Source organism: Telopea speciosissima, chromosome 10 (assembly GCF_018873765.1).
Source record: "Telopea speciosissima isolate NSW1024214 ecotype Mountain lineage chromosome 10, Tspe_v1, whole genome shotgun sequence".
NCBI lineage: Eukaryota > Viridiplantae > Streptophyta > Magnoliopsida > Proteales > Proteaceae > Telopea > Telopea speciosissima.
The window spans coordinates 12,488,241-12,507,901 of NC_057925.1; the positions used below are offsets into that span (position 1 = coordinate 12,488,241).

Genomic DNA, 19,661 nt, shown 5'->3' on the forward strand with positions numbered 1-19,661 from the left:
CTACACTATTGTCATTTTGAGCTTTATTACCTACATTTGGTGAAAAGTATTACTATTTACCATGGGTATAGTTTTCAAATGACAATGGTGTAAAAAACTTCATTTTGAGGTTTGATTTGAAGATAACAGGATCAATCTATCCATTAACCTAATGATAATCCAATTTAAAGAACAAAATAACACCTTTCTAAGAATAGGCAGCAGTTTAATAAAATAGGTAATCAGAGTCGAAAATCGGTAATCGGAGTTGGAAATCCATAAGTTTAATTGTTCATGAATCGGATAGTTTATCGGATCGGATAGTATCCGAATATCCAATAAACTTTCGGATTCGGATACGGTAATACCATTTAAATATCCATCGGATATCGGATCGAATTCGGATAGTGTATTTGTTAAATGGATTCAGATTCGGATAGTAGTGAATCCAAGCCGAATCCGAGCCGTTTACAGCCCTAATTATGGTAATTAGTGTCATTTTGAGCTAGTTTATCTTTTTTTATATTTGGAATGTGTCACATATATGTTGTTAACACATTTAGTCATATTTAGATCAGTGGTGATGTTCAAACATGATTTTATTTGCATTTTATGCCTTTATGCCCCTAGGGTTATTTTTGTAATTTTCATTACTTTATGCTGGTTTGCATGTTTAATGTCTTATGATGTATGATGATGAGATTTTGACTTTAGATCAACCTTGTATATTGTTATATGAGACCTTGTTTAGAGAGAATTTATGAATCCTAGCATCTGACACAAAGGACCGACTCCACCGGATGGAGTGAGGTACGTAAAACCTTCCCGTTAACGTAACCTGACCTCTTACCCATTCTCTGGTCAGATCACATGAAATCAATTGTAGGCCTATCCTCTAATCAGGATTTGGGCTACCTATTTAAGGTTCAAGGTGTAGCGCCCCCAAATTTGGGTAAGATATGAGTGCAGGCTCTCGCAAGCCACCGTTAAATAACGGCGTGAAATTTCTTATTATTATTGTTTTTTAATTTCGGCAACATGTCCCCTGTAGCTATGCACTTTCATTAACATCAGTGACTTGTAAATATCACTCATAATAAAATCTATCTACAACCAGTGAATATATGTATATACATATCCAAAATTTATCCTTCTGATTCTATGAATCCATTCTAGCATCATGATATTGTCCGTTCATTATGTACATCTCCAAGTGAAATTTTCATAACAGACCATAATATTAAGGTCCACAACTAACTATTCATTTAAACTACTCATACTCATCTATCTATGAAATTTTGTAAACATGTATCTATGAATTCCATCAAAAGTTTGTTTATCTAATTACATAAAAAACAACTATATACACAAAAGTATCTCCTGAAGTCAAATCTCCAATCCTCTACTGGGAAGGTTGGACACCTTTCCCCTTAGCTTTCTAGATGCAATTGGCACACTGGCATTCCACATATGTGTGCCCTGTAAAAATATAGTAGCTATGGGGTAAACAGCTAACTCAGTGAGAAGGAAAACAATTCAATTAATGCTCTGGTATACAAAGTCATGCTATGCTGATCGAAAAGCTCATGTTGTGAAAAAAAATGCTATAATGGAAGTTTATAATTCAAATATGCTATCAATGATTGTGAAATAAATAACTAGCATGCATGAAACTTATAAACAATAAAACCATTGCTTATCTATTACTATTCTTATTCTAAGATATATATCAATCTGTTGTCCTTTTATCATAACTTTAACTGTCAAATTCTTATTTTCTTTCTGTAACTCACTGTGTCTGTCAATCTGTTATTTTTTTTTTCTTCTTATAACTTACTGCATCTATCATTCACTTATTATTATTTACTTTTTTTTTTTTTTGCTCACTGTATCTGATTGTCACCTCAATGAGTGATGATTTTCCATCTCACCGCCAATTTCTTGGTCGAAACCATAATGAGTCCGATGATCTTCTATCTCACCACCCATTTCTTGGTCGAAACCTCAATGAGTCTGATGATTTTCTATCTCACTGCCCATTTCTTGGTCGAAACCTCGGTAAGTCGATGATTTTCTATTATATTTTTTCTATTATGCTTGGCTCTTTTACTATTTCTATTGTGCTTACTATACTTTTGTCCATTCTGGCTCTACTATGCTTTACTATGCTCGTTGTACTTTATTGTGCTTTACTATACTTTGTTGACCATTCTGTACTCTACTGTGCTTTACTATGTGTTGGTCAAACAACGGTCCAGGGATCAAACCATGGTTCCCTAGGGAGACCAAGATATTTATCCTTAGGGTTTTGCACGCCCTGGGTTAGCCCATGGTGTCCCATGGGTGCTCCATTTTAATTTTTAGGGCTTCCCATGGTTGCCCATGGGAACCCTGGTGCATCCCTGTTAGGGTTTCTCCTTCCCTCATGTGTCCCATAAAATTTATTATCACAGTAGGGACGAAGAAACTCATCCCTAGTCCATCACATGGCAAGGGGGATCCATCCCATACTCGAATGCGCAGCGGCAATAAATCGATTCGAGTTTCTTTCGCATCCCATAAATATTAATAATCAATGAACAGAAGGAATTAATAAAGAACTACTAACCTGGTGAGCCTCAAGTGTTGCTCCTCCAATAGACAGTGGTTCTTCCTCCAGCGAGCGCTCCAAGCAAACAGATCTGAACCTCCAATGGTACTACCAAGGTTCTACACGCCAGTCCCAGATGCCCTCAAACTCCTCAGCACAGATCTAGGGTTTCACAAACCCTAACTCTCAAACACAGGTGAGAGAAGCAAGAAGAAGAAGAGAGATCACAAGAGCGAGAGAGAGAAACCAAAAATGTAGGAGAGAGAGTGTCTGCTCCAAAAACGTGGAGAGTTCCCTCTTCTGCGTTTTATGGTCCCCTATTTATAATAATAAGGTTTAATTAAATCCTAGATAGATTTAATAGAGCCCTAGTGAGAGTCTGACTCTCTCTCTCTCACAGTCTGGCAGTTCTGTTTAAACTCAAAGTGCTACACAGGTGAAGAAGCAGAATCTAATAGGGAAAGTATTAATTAGATTCTTTATTTAATTATTAATGGATAATTACAATTAGCACAAAATCCATTACTTAAATAAAGAGCCAATTAAATTAGCAAATTCCAAATAACTCCCTATATGATAGAAATTTATCATATACAACCCCCCCACTAATCAACACCATCATTATGGAATCTAGGGCATGTACACATGTACTGCCAAACCCCAATCCATAGTACATGTCCATATAAGAGCGGCTATGCATCCGATCGGGTCCCGCAAAACTCGATAAAACACTTTATTTGAAATAACAATAAATAATGTATCATTTTATGTAAAATAAATTTTGCAAAACCATTTCCAAAAGCGATCTGGATCCATTACGATCCGACCATGCACAGACAGTCTCTATCTTGGTGTTCCCCAATCGGGCAGTGGTGACCGTGTTGGGTAACTTCTTCACTCACAAAGTGTTCACGCATTCCCAAAACACGGCTTTGACTTGCTTGAGTCTCAGTCATTGATGAACCAAAGAATGCGATCACACTTTGCGTGTGAGTTCCCTCAGTAGGGTGTCGGTGACACATGTCTATCCCTTCCTACATCCGCGATTACATGAGGGAATCGACAAAGTAGATTCTTTGCCAATGCACACATCAAACATGTGAGCACTTACATTCGTACCCTGACATCACATGTCTAGGCATACCCAATGCGACGACCATATGATAAGGGTGCCCAGCCCAAACCCTAGTCGTGACTACCATTTTAAGTATAACTTACAGACACATAATGCTCAAAAAGTTTATATCGCATGTGACAGTATTAAACTAAAGTATATAAATGTTCAATACAAAGGGGAACCGGGTTGAACTAGACCAAATCGGGTTTGATGGACACACACTTATCCAACAATCTCCCACTTGTACATCAAAGCCAATTCATCATACATTTTAAACCCATGCCCTCCATGTGTTTCTCAAACACTCTTAGTGACAAACCCTTTGTCATGGCATCAGACACATTTTCAGTTGTGTCCACTTTGGAGATACTCACGTCACCCTTTGGATAATCTCTCCGATGAGGTGATACTTTTGCACGTGCTTGTTCCTCCGATGAGCCCTAGGCTCCTTAGCTTGTGCAATGGCCCCTCTGTTGTCACATAACGGGAATAGGGCCCTTGACAAGATCGGGACTACCTCCAAATCGATAGGAATTTCCTTAGCCAAACACCTTCTTTTCTTTGCATCACAAGCTGCAAGGTATTTTGCTTCGGTAGTAGAATCGGTGTAGACTTTTGTTTCGTACTCTGCCACACAATGGCACCTTCACCCATTAGATATACCATCGCAGACGTGGATTTTTTGTCATCCTTGTCAGTTTGGAAATCCGAATCTGTGTATCCCAATGCTGACAACTGATCAGATCTAAAAACCAAGAAATATTCCTTAGTCCTTTTCAGGTACTTGAGGATATTCTTGACAGCACTCCAATGCTCACGTCCAGGGTTAGATTGATAACGACTTACCATACCTACTGCATAGCAAATGTCCGGCCTCGTACACAACATAGTGTACATAAGACTCCCTCTTGAGGCATAGGGAATCCTCTTCATCTCTTCAATGTATGCTCGAGCGAGGACATTGAGATCGAAAAGATTGACTCCATGTCCGAAGGAACACTTCCCCTCTTGGAGTTCTCCATACTAAATCTGGTCAGGACTTTGTCTATATAGGTAGCCTGTGACAAGGCTAGCATCCTTTTCTGGCGATCTCTTACGAGTTTGATCCCAAGGATATAGCTAGCTTCACCAAGGTCTTTCATTGAAAATATTGTGGATAACCACTGCTTTCTCGATGAAAGGAATCTTACATCATTACCAATCAGCAATATGTCATCTATATATAAAACAAGAAAACATACTGCCCTCCCACTGATTTTCTTGTAAACGCATGTTTCATCCATGTTTTGATCAAAACCAAATGATTTGATTGATTGATCAAACCTGATGTTCCAGCTCCTGGAAGCCTGCTTCAGCCCATAAATGGACCTCTATAATTTGCACACCTTTCTTTCTTCCTTCAAGGAAGAGAACCCCTCTGGCTATTCCATGTAGATTTCCTCTTGAAGGAACCCATTTAGAAATGCAGTCTGCACATCCATTTGCCAGATCTCATAATCAAAGTGTGCTGCGATAGCCAATAAAATCCTGATGGATTTCATCATCGCTACTGGTGAAAAGGTTTTCTCATAGTCTATACCCTCTTTCTCGGTATAGCCCTTTACTACCAGTCTCGCTTTGAATCTTTTGACCTTTCCATCTGCGCCCTTCTTCCTCTTGAAGATCCATTTGCATCCAATTAGCTTGACGCCAAGTGGTGGATAGACTAGAGTCCAGACCTTGTTGGAATGCATCGAATCAATTTCAGAGCGCATTGCCTCTAGCCACCTAGTGGCATCAACATCTTTTAGAGCCTCAAAGTATGTCATTGGATCATCATCCGATTCAACCGATACCATGTGGAACTCTTCCACAGTTTCCTCTTCGGTTAAAAGAGTTAGCCTGGTGGGTGGTCTAATAGTCCTCCCATTGCGTCGAGGTTCCTCAGGTGTTGGTATTTCAGCGAGTATGTTAGTTGGTCTCACTTCTGAAAGTGACGTTTCTGAGCCATCTGATAGCTCTTTTATGACTACGGTTCGGACCTCACGGGTCATCATTTCTTCCTCAAAAATGTGACATTTTTACTTACAATGACCTTTTGGTCAACTGGGTCATAGAAATAATAGCCTATCGTGCCTTTGGGGTAGCCTAAGAAATAGCATCTCGAAGTCCTGGATTCCAACTTGTCTGTTTGTTGCTTTCGCACATGTGCTATGCAATCCCATGCCCTAAGGTGTTGAATACTGGGCTTTCGCCCCTTCCACAACTCAAAGGGTGTCTTGGCTATAGACTTAGATGGAACCCTATTCAAGATATATACCGCCGTCTTTAAAGCGTACCCCCAGAAAGAAAGAGGCAGCTCACTATAAGTGAGCATCATCCTGACCATATCCAATAGGGTCCGATTGCGTCGTTCGGATACACCATTTTGTTGTGGTGTGCTTGGATTAGTTAGCTAACTAACTATCCCTTGGGATATGAGATGTTCTTTAAACTCATCTGATAGATACTCCCCTCCACGATCTGATCGTAAGGACTTGATGCGTTTATCGAACTGTCTTTCGACCTCGGCTTGGAATTCTTTGAATTTATCAAAGGCTTCTGATTTCCTATGCATCAAGTATATGTAACCATATCTAGAGTAATCATTGGTGAACGTGATAAAGTACTCATACCCATATCTTGCTTGTATGTTTATGGGTCCACACACGTTAGTGTGTATTAACTCCAACAGATCTGTGGCTCTAGCACCTTTATTGCTAAAGGGTTTTTTGGTCATTTTGCCCTGAAGGCATGACTCACAGGTGGGGAATGGTTCCACCCTTAGACTCTCTAAGGGCCCATCCCTCACCAATCTACTGATTCGGTCCACATTTATGTGACCCAATCTTAGATGCCATAAATATGTTGAGTTCACTGGAGCTGCTTTTCGTTTCAAATCAACATTTGAAACAACATTCATTCTAATAGGGCAATCTAGAAAATATAAACCACTTTGCATATATCCGGATGCCACAAAGGAATTATTAAAACGAATAATCAATTTAGAATTAAAGGAAAAATTATTTCCGTCCAAAACAAGTTTTGAAACTAAAATTATCTTCCTCTTGAAAGAGGGTACATAATAGCAATCCTTTAAAACTAAACTAGCAGAACTAAAATTTAAAATAAAAGTTCCCATAGCCAACGCCATGGTCTCAGCTCCAGTGCCCATCCGAAGATGCACTTCATTTCTTTCCAGGTTCCTTATCTCCTTGAACCTTTGCAAATCATTGCAAATGTGAACAGTGGATCCACTATCCACCAACCAAGAATTGGTCGGTTCAAAAGATAAATTAGACTCATAAAGAACGTGAACATCACATGTACCTTCTTTAGCAACCTCTGTTTCATCCGGCTTCTTATCTTTCAAAGTTGCCAGGTAAGCACGACAGTTTCTTTTCCAGTGACCCTCCTTCTTGCAATAGAAGCACTTGCCTTTGTCTTTATTGCCAGACTTCCCACCCTTGGCTTTCAGGGTCTTGCCCTTACTTCCCTTTTTCTTCTTCTTCCCATTTGAAGAAGGCTTTGCCTCAGTTGCATTGACCTTAGCCTTGTCCTTTTTCAATGACGCTTCAGCCTCTATCAGTGCATTAGCAAGCTCGGAGAGCTCCATCTCCTTCTCGGACATCTTGTAGGACATCCTAAAAGGTGTGTAGGCAGAAGTGAGTGGCGCTAAGATTATATCAGTCTTGTATCGTAGGCTGAAATCAGTCCCCATGGATTCTAGTTTTTCAAACAGATTGATCATTTTCATTACATGATCCATCATTGGAGTCCCCTAGGACATCTTGGAGTTATGGATTTGACTCACTGCATCAGAATGTGCGTGTGTCAACTGCCTGTTGAACAATTCAGCAAGCTTATCCATTTTACCCCAGCAGTGCATATATCTTTGACTGAGTCTACAACTGACTTTTTCAACGATCCTAGGATATAGAGTGATGCCTTGGAATCCCTCATGAGGAACTCTTGCATCTCTTCATTTGCCTCAAAATCGTTTGGGTCGGGTTGAGGAGGAACTTGTTCATCTAGAAGCGTGTCTGATCCTTGCGATCGGGAGCAACTTAATGCTCTGGTACCAATCGACATAGTTTGTACCATTAAGTTTGTATTCGCTAGTGAGTGTTAACGAGGTTGGAATTAACGGCAGTCATCATATATTAATCTACAGATGCACAAGTAAATAACCACATGCTAATTAATGACCATTGAAAATAATAAATTGAGCACACACACATCAATGGTCTTTCATGATTTGGGTTTCTCTCATAACCCAAAAGATGAATTGGATACCTACAACCCTTGCATGCATAACTTACCCTGTCGGGAGTCATTATACACACCATGGTAGTGTGGACTAAGCTGTCCGCCTCATAGGCTTCCAATATTTTTGGCCACCTGGGTGTCATGTCCAGATTCTTTCGGCTGACATACACCCAAGTCATGTACTTACCTATTGCATTAGTTAAAAACATGGAATCATGAAAGATGGCCCACTGTCGCAGTGCCCTCTCACTATCCATACCCTAACATATCTAGATAGAGGTACATATAGATAAATGTGTGACAAAGGTCCTGGCAATGTCCTGTCGGCTTATGCGGGGTCATGTCACACACTTTCTACATTTATCTTCAATAGGAGGCCATGGACATGTCTACCGATTAAGACTAGTCCATATCATACATGTATTGTGAATGAAGAGGGATTAATTAACTCTCACATACATGGATAGATTTAAACAACATAATTAATTAATATTAATTAAAAGTGATTATGGGATGGCGGCATTTTTATCAGAAGCAATTAAAGAACTCTCCCAATAAAAATAAAACTAATAACTTTAGGTGCATTTATCATACCATAGATGCCACGCCTCGATCATCTCCTCCGCTTGATTACGCCTTCAAAGTAGGTGACTTGTATCTCCATAAGCTTTGAGCACCACATGTGGATCACCATCAACATGCCCTGGGAGTCCTAACTCCTCTAAAATTATAATGGAAACCTAAGAAAAATTCTATACACTTTCCTTTCCATAATAATAAAGAAACCCCGCATGGAGAAACCAACCCACCATTTGGGCTGCCCATGGGGTGGAGTACATTTGTTTATAAAAAAGATAGGGGGAGAAAGAGAAAGAGAGAGAAGCATCACATCCACCCATAACCCCATGTATCACATACATAAACAATCCATCCATTTATTAGAATGCCATTCCCATAATCACATCATAATATAATTCCATGCATGAGCATTAAAGCAAGTAAACCAAAAATTAAAACATGGATTCCTTCAATTATTGAACCACCGCATCGCATGTGATAACATGTATCCAAGCCCATAAAATTAAAATCGCATTTTAATTGCAAGTGGGTAAAGAGTGAATCTCTTCACCCATCATCATCCTCCAAAAAACAAAACAAAATAATAAAATTCTGTTTTGAAAAAATAATGTTTTTTTTATTTTTTTATTGTTAAACTGGAGGGAAAACAAGGGGGTGCATGCAGCCCACATGCGCAGGCTGCAGGCACTCCCTGCGCAGCCCATAGGCACAAGGCCCACGAGCAGCAGTGCGGCCTGCAGCCCGTAGGCTAAAGCCCACGGACAGTAGGCTGCAGGCCCGCAGCCCGTAAGCTTGCTGCCAGCAGGCGGCAGCCCGCAAGGGGATGCGCACAAGGGTAGGTTCATGGGGGAGGGCGTGCGCAGAGGCTTGGCAGCATGCGCTCTCCCCCCCCCCCCCCCAATATAGAATATGATTAAAAATTTTTTAAATTAAAAATTAATAATCACAACCTAATTGGATACATGCTTCAATAATTGGAATAAATAAAACAAACCAAATCCATCATCACATGGGTAGGTTGTTACACTAACAACCTTGTAACTACCCATGTGCACATGGGAAGGTTGTTACAACAACCATATTCTAACCACCCATGTGCCAACTTACATTCCACTCATAATAATTATATTAAACTATTAATTATCTAATATTCATGGGTGGGAAAGGTGGCTCTAATACCACACTGTTGGTCAAACAACGGTCCAGGGATCAAACCATGGTTCCCTAGGGAGACCAAGATATTTATCCTTAGGGTTTTGCACGCCGGTTAGCCCATGGTGTCCTATGGGTGCTCCATTTTAATTTTTAGGGCTTCCCATGGTCGCCCATTGGAACCCTGGTGCATCCTTGTTAGGGTTTCTCCTTCCCCATGTGTCCCATAAAATTTATTATCGAGTAGGGATGAAGAAACTCATCCCTAGTCCATCACATGGCAAGGGGATCCATCCCATACTCGAATGCGTGCAATAAATCGATTCGAGTTTCTTTCGCATCCCATAAATATTAATAATCAATGAACAGTAGGAATTAATAAAGAACTAGTAACCTGGTGAGCCTCAAGTGTTGCTCCTCCAATAGCAGTGGTTCTTCCTCCAAGAGCGCTCCAAGCAAAGCAGTCCGAACCTCCAATGGTACTACCAAGGTTCTACACGTCGAGTCCCGAGATGCCCTCAAACTCTCGAGAGATCTAGGGTTTCACAAACCCTAACTCTCAAATATAGGTGAGAGAAGCAAGAAGAAGAGAGAGATCACAAGAGCGAGAGAGAGAAATAAAAAATGTAGGAGAGAGAGTGTCTGCTCCAAAAACGTGGAGAGTTCCATCTTCTGCGTTTTATGGTCCCCTATTTATAATAATAGGGTTTAATTAAATCCTAGATAGATTTAATAGAGCCCTAGTGAGAGTCGACTCTCTCTCTCTCTCTCGATCTGGCGTTCTGTTTAAACTCAAAGTGCTACACGGTGAAGAAGCGAGAATCTAATAGGGAAAGTATTAATTAGATTCTTTATTTAATTATTAATGGATAATTACAATTAGCACAAAAGCCATTAATTAAATAAAGAGTCAATTAAATTAGTAAATTCCAAATAACTCCCTATATGATATAAATTTATCATATACAACCCCCCTACTAATCAACACCATCATTATGGAATCTAGGGCATGTACACATGTACTGCCAAACCCCAATCCATAGTACATGTCCATATAAGAGCGTCTGTGCATCCGAGCAAGTCCCGCAAAACTCGATAAAACACTTTATTTGAAATAACTATAAATAATGTATCATTTTATATAAAATAAATTTTGCAAAACCATTTCCAAAACGGTACTGGATCTAGATTCTGATCCGACCATGCATAGACAGTCTCTATCTTGGTGTTCCCCAATCGGGCAGTGGTGATTGTGTTGGATAACTCCTTTACTCACAAAGTGTTCACGCATTCCCAGAACACCAGCTTTGACTCGCTTGAGTCTCAGTCATTGATGAACCAAAGAATGCGATCATACTTTGCAGTGACAGGGTTGCCTCAGGTACAGAGTGTCGGTGACACATGTCTATCCCTTTCTACATCTGGCAGTAATACATGAGGGAATCGACAAAGTAGATTCTTCGCCAATGCACACATCAAACATGTGAGCACTCGCATTTGTACCCTGACATCACATGTCTAGGCATACCCAATGCGACGACCATATGATAAGGGTGCCCAGCCCAAACCCTAGTCGTGACTACCATTTTAAGTATAACTTATGGACACATAATGCTCAAAAAGTTTATATCGCATGTGACAGTATTAAACTAAAATGTATAAATGTTCAATACAAAGGTGAATCGGGTTGAACCAGACCGAATCGGGTTTGATGGACACACACTTGTCCAACACTATGCTCTGCTATACTTTACCCTTCTGTGTTTTACTATACTTTGTTGCCCACTACTGTACTCTACTATGTTTTCTACTATACTTTCTTTACTCTACTGTGCTTTACTCTACCGTGTTTTTCTATATTTTGTTGTCCATTACTGTACTCTATTGTGTTATCTACTGTACTTTCTTTACTCTACTTTGCTTTACTCTATTGTGTTTTACTATGCTTTGCTGTCCATTACTGTACTTTACTGTTCTATGTTGTCCTATACTGTCCTCGTACTATTGCATAACTTATCATTACTCATCTCACTTGGTAAAATCAACAAAATACCATTTCTTATAATCAAATGTACAATACAACTCAGAGGTATAATAAACATGCTATTGTTGGAAATCATGAAAGAATATGGCCGAATTCCCCTCACCTATATGGATACCTCTACCTTACTTAAATTACTTCAAATATTGCATCAAAGAAAACTGAAGAAACTCCCTACTGTGTCTCGATTTTCCGAACTCGCTTCCTACGTAGGCATGTGCTTCATTTCTTTAGAAACTTAACAGTCAAACATTTCAAATTTTAAGTTCTTTGGGAACGAGGTTCCCTTTCCTCCATTATGCTTAGTTTATGTAGGCGGCCTGGGTCCCAATTATGAATTAATCCCACATTTTGGGTTCTTAAATCGTTATATAAGTCACCCCTTTTTCCCAACTTTGACTCTTATGAAAATTAAACATTTTAGCCCCTTCTAACCCTTTTAATCTATTATACAGCATAACAACAACATCATTTAGATCTAAAAAGAAAGCCCCTTAGAGAATCTCAAAAGCTTAGTTAAAATATTCAAGAATTATGGGTGATACTATGGGATGTCCTATCCTATTGGGCATACTCAACTTTGCCATCTTAGTAGCACATACTCACACCTATACAGCAAGGGGGCTGCTGGTCGAGCTCCCCTGCCGCAACCCACCTCTCCTACTCTCCTTCTACTTCTACTCCTCTCTTTTTTTTTTTCATTTCTTATTTTCTTTTCTTTTGTTTTCCAATACCAGCGGCTGAGAACCCAAAGGATCTCGACCAAACACGCACACAACCACACTCACAGACTTACTAGGACAGCAACCACTTACATTCCCACGCACACCCACGCAAACATAAACACAAGTAATACATCACCCTCTTCTTCTCTTTATTCTTTTCTTTCTTTTCTCTTCTTTTTCTTTTTTTACTTTTCTTTCCTTCTTACTTTTCTTTTCAATTGGTAGCTATGACTGAGGCCACTTGGACCTCTACCAAGCACCCAAACACCACCAACATCCATTCACACACTCATACCCACAGTCTGACGGGCAGCCACATAAACACCAAAAGACACACACACTCTCGCAGCCACTTGGGTAGCATCACACACGTAGTTGGGCCTACACAACCGACACACACACACACATACATACAATTATAAGCTCACCACTTGGACATTACCACAAACACCTGGGCTGCAACATACACACCATTACCTTGCACCTCTTCTCCCTTTCTTTTCCTTTCCTTTTTCTTTTCTCTTTGATAGCTATGGCTGAGGCCACATGGATCTCAACCAAGCATAGTTACACTATAAACACACACGTCCATACAACCTTTTTTTTACGCCTCACAAAGACCAAACCAAAAGCACCGAAAATTTAAGGAACAACCATTAGGATTAGATCTCCAGGGGCATGCGCCTTTCAATCTAGATTGGATCAACACCCCATTTTTTAGCTAGGTAGAGATTCTTAGGGGATTTTCTACCCTTAGGAACAACAACTCTACACTTATCCTCGACATCCGTTTTGATATCTTATATGATGCAAGTCAATGTCTTTGTCTTGTTACGAAATAACCTGAAATTTCTCTCCATCCAAATGTGGGCAACTGTAGCATTGAATGCCAGCCAGGCTATACATCCTATTGAGTCTCCTTTGAAAGTCTTCCCAATCCATCTTGCTTCCAATAGGATGTTTTTTGTTGGCTTCTAAAAGGATGACAAAGACTCAATATATCTTTCCAAATTTTTTTTGTAAAGGAGCATTCAAAAAATAAATGATCCCTACTCTCTAATCCCACCTAATAAAAGCTACAAAAGGGTGCCACCAACATCTTACGTTTATGGATCTGATCTTTAGAAGGGAGACCATCCACCAAACTTCTCCAAGTTGTTGTTGAATGCCTAGAATACAAGTCTTGAACCATTTTGTTGACGCCCAATCCACCTTTGGGGAAGGACACCTCACAAAATTCCATGCTGATTTAGTAGAAAATAAACCAGAAGGAGATGGTATCCAAATGACTGAATCATCCTCCAAATCATTACGTGTTATGATACCATCAAGCTGCCCCCAAATATATCTAAGATCTGAAGAAGTGGGAGGCGCAGGTCTCCAACTTCCATCCACCATAATGGATTGTACCCTTGCCATTCTATCAGAGCTTGCATCATACTGGATGCGATCCCCGAATCTATTGAGAAGCACTCGTGTAGGGTGCCAAGGATCAAGCCAAAGCAATGTAGATGGTCCATTACCAATTATATGCTTAATATAAGGTTCCACACGATGACGGTACTTCAACCCAAGTACACACACACACATGGAGAGGAAGAAGGGAAGCTGACCGCCAGCTCTGTTGCAGCTAGGCAGCAGCTCCCTTTCCCATCTCCAACATTGATTCTTCTTCCAATCCCCTGTTTTCCTCTCTTCATTTTGCTGCAATACCCCTTTAAAATCCTAACCCTTGTTTCCATCTAACTCTTTTTATTTTGATGATCCTCATCTCAAATCAAAACTCAAAATTGATAATAAAAAAAATTAAAGCTCGTTAGAGAAGAAAACATTACCTCTTTAAAGATTAACTCCCCTTTTTGCTTTGTTTCCTTCAAACCACAGCCAAACCTCCAGCCCTTCCTCTGTTCACCGACTTGAATCAGTTTGCTGCTACCCTGGTTCTCCTTTTTTTTTTTGTCCCTTCCACGAGCTCTAAGTTCCTCCCCTTTCTTCCTTAATCTCTCTCTTTCCCTCTCTATCTCTCGGTTTCCCTATCTCTCTCTTTCTTCCTCCTCTCTCACATTCGTTTTCAGCATATAGGAGAATGGGGAGCTCTGTGTATGAGCTCCCCCTTTTTGCTCCCTTAAGACTTATAGAAAATAGGGAAAATTTCATGAACACCCCCCATAAGTTTATTGTATATGACGGACACCCCAACAACTATCAAAATATAACAGACACCCCTTATTTGATTGTTCTCTCATCTCCTTTGATTACTTGCTAACTCATCAGGAGTCATCACAATAAGAAGTCTCTCTGGCTTGATCTGACCAAGGACTCTCCTCCGTAAATCTGGATTTATTGGATATTGAATTTGCATTTCTACTACCAACATTGACGACACCTGAAGTGATCTGTTGTGGCTTTTGTAGTGCCCCTCACATTCAAATAAAGCATTCTCCTTTATTTGGTTGTTCTCATGTCTCCTTTAATCACTTGCTAACTCATCAGGAGTCATCACAAGAAGTCTCTTTGGCTTGATCTGACTAAAGAATTCAGGAAAATAATGATAGTATTTCACTATGATTTTACTCTCCAACTGGAGAATATATATATGGTTTACAAGGATCGGCTCACTGGACTTTAAACATGGAAGGCTTACATAAAATATTGGATTTCCAAAACACAAAATATTGGATTTCCAAAGATACAAAGATTCAGTCTTGCAACCCAAGGAAATGATTCACATGTGATGATAAACCAATATCACATGTGAAAAATGTGAAACATGAGAGAGAGAGTGTGTGTATTATTCAATACACCCCCTCAAGGTGGAGAGTCGGGAACCCGAATCTTCAGCTTGTCCCTAAGAAATTGAAAACAGGCTGTGCCAAGAGCCTTTGTTAGAGTATACGCAAGTTGGTCTTGAGTAGAAATAAACTGGACTTGAAGTTGTTTCTTGGCCACACGATCTCGAACGAAGTGAAAATCAATTTCGACATGTTTTGTGCGGGCGTGAAACACTGGATTGGCGGATAGGTACGTCGCCCCAATGGTATCACACCATAGTAGAGGTGGGCTAGATAGAGGGTAGCCAAGTTCACCAAATAAGGACTCAAACCAAATTAACTTGGCCGAGGCATCAGCCAAAGCCTTGTATTCAGCCTCTGTGGAAGAGCGTGCCACCGTGTTCTGCTTACTGGATTTCCATGAAATAAGATTAGGGCCAAGAAAAATGGCAAAGCCACCTATAGATTTACGATCGAGACTGTCACCCACCCAATCAGCATCAGAGAAGACTTGCAAAGAATGGGAAGTGGAGCGTTCAATGAGCAAACCATGAGAGCATGTGTGTTTTAGATATCGGAGAATACGCTTCACCATCTACCAATGCTCAGAAGTGGGTGCATGCATAAACTGGCAGGCTCGATTGACAACAAACGCAACATCTGGATGAGTGAGGGTTACATATTGCAAAGTACCCACAATCGAATGATACTCAGTAGGATTGGAAAATAGAGCACCCCCTGCATCTGATGCCTTTTGTGTACTAGCCATAGGGGTGCGCACTGGTTTGTAGTCAATAATGCCAGCACTGTGCAACAGATCAGAGATATACCGAGATTGAGATAAGTGCAGTCCCTTGGAATGAGTGGTAGCTTGGACACCAAGGAAAAAATGCAAATCCCCAAGATCTTTGAGGGAAAATTCACCCGAAAGTCGCTACAATAGAGAAGATATCATGGATGGATCGCTATCAGTCACTAGGATGTCATCAACATATATCATAATGTAGCACACATGGGCACCCTGGGTCCGTATAAAAAGAGAAGTATCAGTCTTGGAGCCACAAAATCCAAGAAGAATAAAAAAGTCAAATAACCAACGAAACCAAGCCCGGGGTACTTGTTTAAGACCATAAATGGAGCGATGAAGTTGACATACATAGTGCGGATGGTTGGAGTCGGTGAACCCGGGTGGTTGAGACATGAAAACCTCTTCTTCCAATTGGCCATGGAGAAAGGTATTACTGACATCCAATTGACAGACTGACCATCCTTGCGAGACGGCTATAGAGAGAAAGCAACGAATAGTGGTTGGTTTAATGATCGGGCTGAAAGTTTCACCATAGTCAAGTCCATGCTGTTGGTGAAAGCCCTTAGCAACAAGGCGCACTTTGTAGCGCTCTAGGGAGCCATCCGCTTTCCGCTTAATTAGATACACTCACTTGCACCCTATGAGATTCATATGTGGTTGGCGTGGTACCAAAGTCCAAGTACCGTTTTTGATCAATGCATTATACTCTTCTGCCATAGCAACGCCCCACTCAGAAATTTTAGAGGCCTGTGAGAAACAAGTAGGCTCAACAATATCATTAGTAACAACCAAAGCATGAGGTCGTGGATGAGGCTGCGCAGATGTAGCGGACAGTGATGAGGGTGACGGTAAGGGTGTGGTAAAGGGAGAAGGAAGTAGTGATGGCAAGGGTGAGGGAGAAGGTACCGGGGTCGCCACATTGGGTGAGCGATCAAGAGGAGGTGGTAATGGTGAGGGCACACCAGGCGGTGGGGAATGGTTCAATGGTGAGATTTGAATAGGGGCAGCAGCCCAAGGAGAAGAAGAAATTGAAGGAGAAGCTTTGGGAGGACCCAAAGATGGGTTGGAGAAGGGAAAAGAATGTTCATCAAAGCGAACATGACGGGCAATGTAAATCCTATTGGAAGGAATGTGAAGACATCAATAACCAGTATGGGATGGGCTGTAGCCAAGAAACACACAAGGTAATGAGCGAAAATCCATCTTATGCCTATTATATGGTCGCAAATAAGGGAAGCATAAACAACCAAATACTTTAAGAAAATGATAATCCGGTAATTTATGAGAAACTAATTGAAAAGGGAAAATACCATGAGAAACAGTCGAAGGCATCCTGTTGATTAAATAAACGGCAGTGTCAAATGCAAAATTCTAGTAAATTTGGGAAACCGACCCATGAGCAAGAAGGGAGAGCCCTGTTTTGACAATGTGCCTATGACGGCGTTCAACAACCCCTTGTTGTTCATGGATATGAGGAGCCGAAACCCTATGTGAAACACCAATGTTTGTGAAAAAAGTGGGTAGGGTCCGAAACTCCCCACCCCAATCCGTTTGAATGGCCTTAATTTTTCTTTCAAACTGTCGTTCAACAAGAGCTTGAAATTTATGAAAAATTGTGAAAACCTCAGATTTGCGAACAAGAGGATAAAACCATATGAATTTAGTGTTATCATCCACAAATACAACATAAAATCTATGACCATATAAAGAGGGCGTAGGGGAGGGACCCCATACGTCACTGTAAATTAAATCCAAAGGAAATAAGCTTCAACTGTCCGTAACAGATAAAGAAAGGCAACTGGCTTTGACTAGTTGACAAGCCGTACAAATATTATTAAAACGTGATGAAGAACAAGGTAAATTATTTTTATTAAGCATATGATAAAGTAATCTCTCATTAGGGTGTCCTAAACGATGATGCCAGATGTCAATGGAGGAACGAACAACAGAATGTGCAGAAGGCAGACTGGGTGGAGTAAGTTCATAAAGACCACCTTTACTCGGTCTAGACAGTAGAGTGGACTTGGTGACCTGATCCTTCACAAGAAAGTGAGATGGGTGAAATTCGAAATAAGCATTATTATCACGAGAAAATTTTTGAATAGAAAGAAGACACTTAGAAATCAAAGGAACATGAAGCACATCATTTAAATGAAAGGAACAAGAAGAGGGAGATGGAAGAGTGGAGTAACCAATGTAAGATATGGGTAAGCCCTTACCATTACCAACGTGCAATTGATCTTGCCCTGTGTACTCGTCATACTGGGAAAGGGATTGGACGTCCGGGGTTCGTAATGGGACGCCCCCATGTCAGGATACCACGGTAGGGTAGTTGATGGATGAGGGGTCGGTAATAGGGGTGGATTGGGATGGCCAAAAGTGGAAGAGGAAGGGGGATAAGAGGGATAGGTGTAATGGGCTGTGGGTGGCGGGTTATTGGGATAATAGGGTAGGGGTTGGGGAATGTTATCAGATTGTTGACGGAAGTAGCATCGTTCAGTTGAATGGTTAGTGTGGCGACAAATGGAGCACGAAAATGGCCCAGGAAATTGACCACCATAAGGTCCCCCATGACCACGACCACCACGACCACGGCCCCAATGACCACCATGACCCCCACACTGAGCAGGTTGAGAACTAGAATCTGATGAGGAGCCTGATCGTTGAACTGTATTGGCAGTAGGTGAATTGGTTGGAGAAGTAGCATCAGTAAGGGCAAGCTTTTTCATAGAGGAGCCATGAAGAAATTCATGGCTAAGGAGCATAGCATGCAAGTCATCATAAGCAATCGGATCAGTCCTGGTAAGAAGAGACGAGACCATGGACTGAAACTCGGTTCTTAGACCCTGAAAAATATGAAGGTTAAAGGCATTGGGACGCAAGGCATGGCCTGCAGCACCTAGTTTGGCAGCAATAGTTTTGGCACGTTGCAAAAAATCAGAGACCGATTCATCAGGTTTCTGTGTCAGGTCTTGAAGGGCCATTGTCAGGGACATAATCCTGCTCTCAGATGGAGAAGAGAAAGCAGTATGAAGAGTGTCCCAAATAGCCTGACTTGTATTCTTGCCAAGAACTAACGGAAAAACTTCTTCAAAGAGAGAGGCAAGAAGAAGACTTTGAATCATAAAATCTTGAAGGCGTCAGTGAGCTCGGGCAACAGGATCGTCAGGACATGGTGTGCTTCCATCAAGATAACCAAACAGATTTTTGCCATCAAGAAAAGGTTCAACTTGATTTTGCCAAAACAAAAAGTTCTTAGAGTTGAGTTTAATCGAGATATAGTGGTGTGCATGTGAGAAGGGGGAAGAAGAAGAAGAAGAGGAAGGTGGTGGAGTGGTGGAAGTCACAACCGTGGAGGATTCAACCTCATCCCCCATGAAGGAAGTAAAAAAAAAATGTCCCAAAAAGAAGAAATCTCATTGGAGAATACTAGGCTCTAGATACCGTAATGAATTCAGGAAAATAATGATAGTATTTCACTATGATTTTACTCTCCAACTGGAGAATATATATATGGTTTACAAGGATCGGCTCACTGGACTTTAAACAAGGAAGGCTTACATAAAATATTGGATTTCCAAAACACAAAATATTGGATTTCCAAAGATACAA

General features: G+C 40.7%; 1 protein-coding gene across 1 annotated transcript in view; it reads right to left on the reverse strand.

The window, feature by feature from the left end:
• The window catches only part of LOC122643273 (receptor kinase-like protein Xa21), a 34,550-nt gene extending 15,517 nt beyond the window's left edge, over positions 1 to 19,033 (reverse strand). The window contains exon 1 of the mRNA XM_043836912.1: positions 18,607 to 19,033. Coding sequence (XP_043692847.1) covers positions 18,607 to 19,033 — 427 coding nt within the window. The remainder of the gene's footprint in view (positions 1 to 18,606) is intronic.
• Between the last annotated feature and the right edge of the window lie 628 nt (positions 19,034 to 19,661).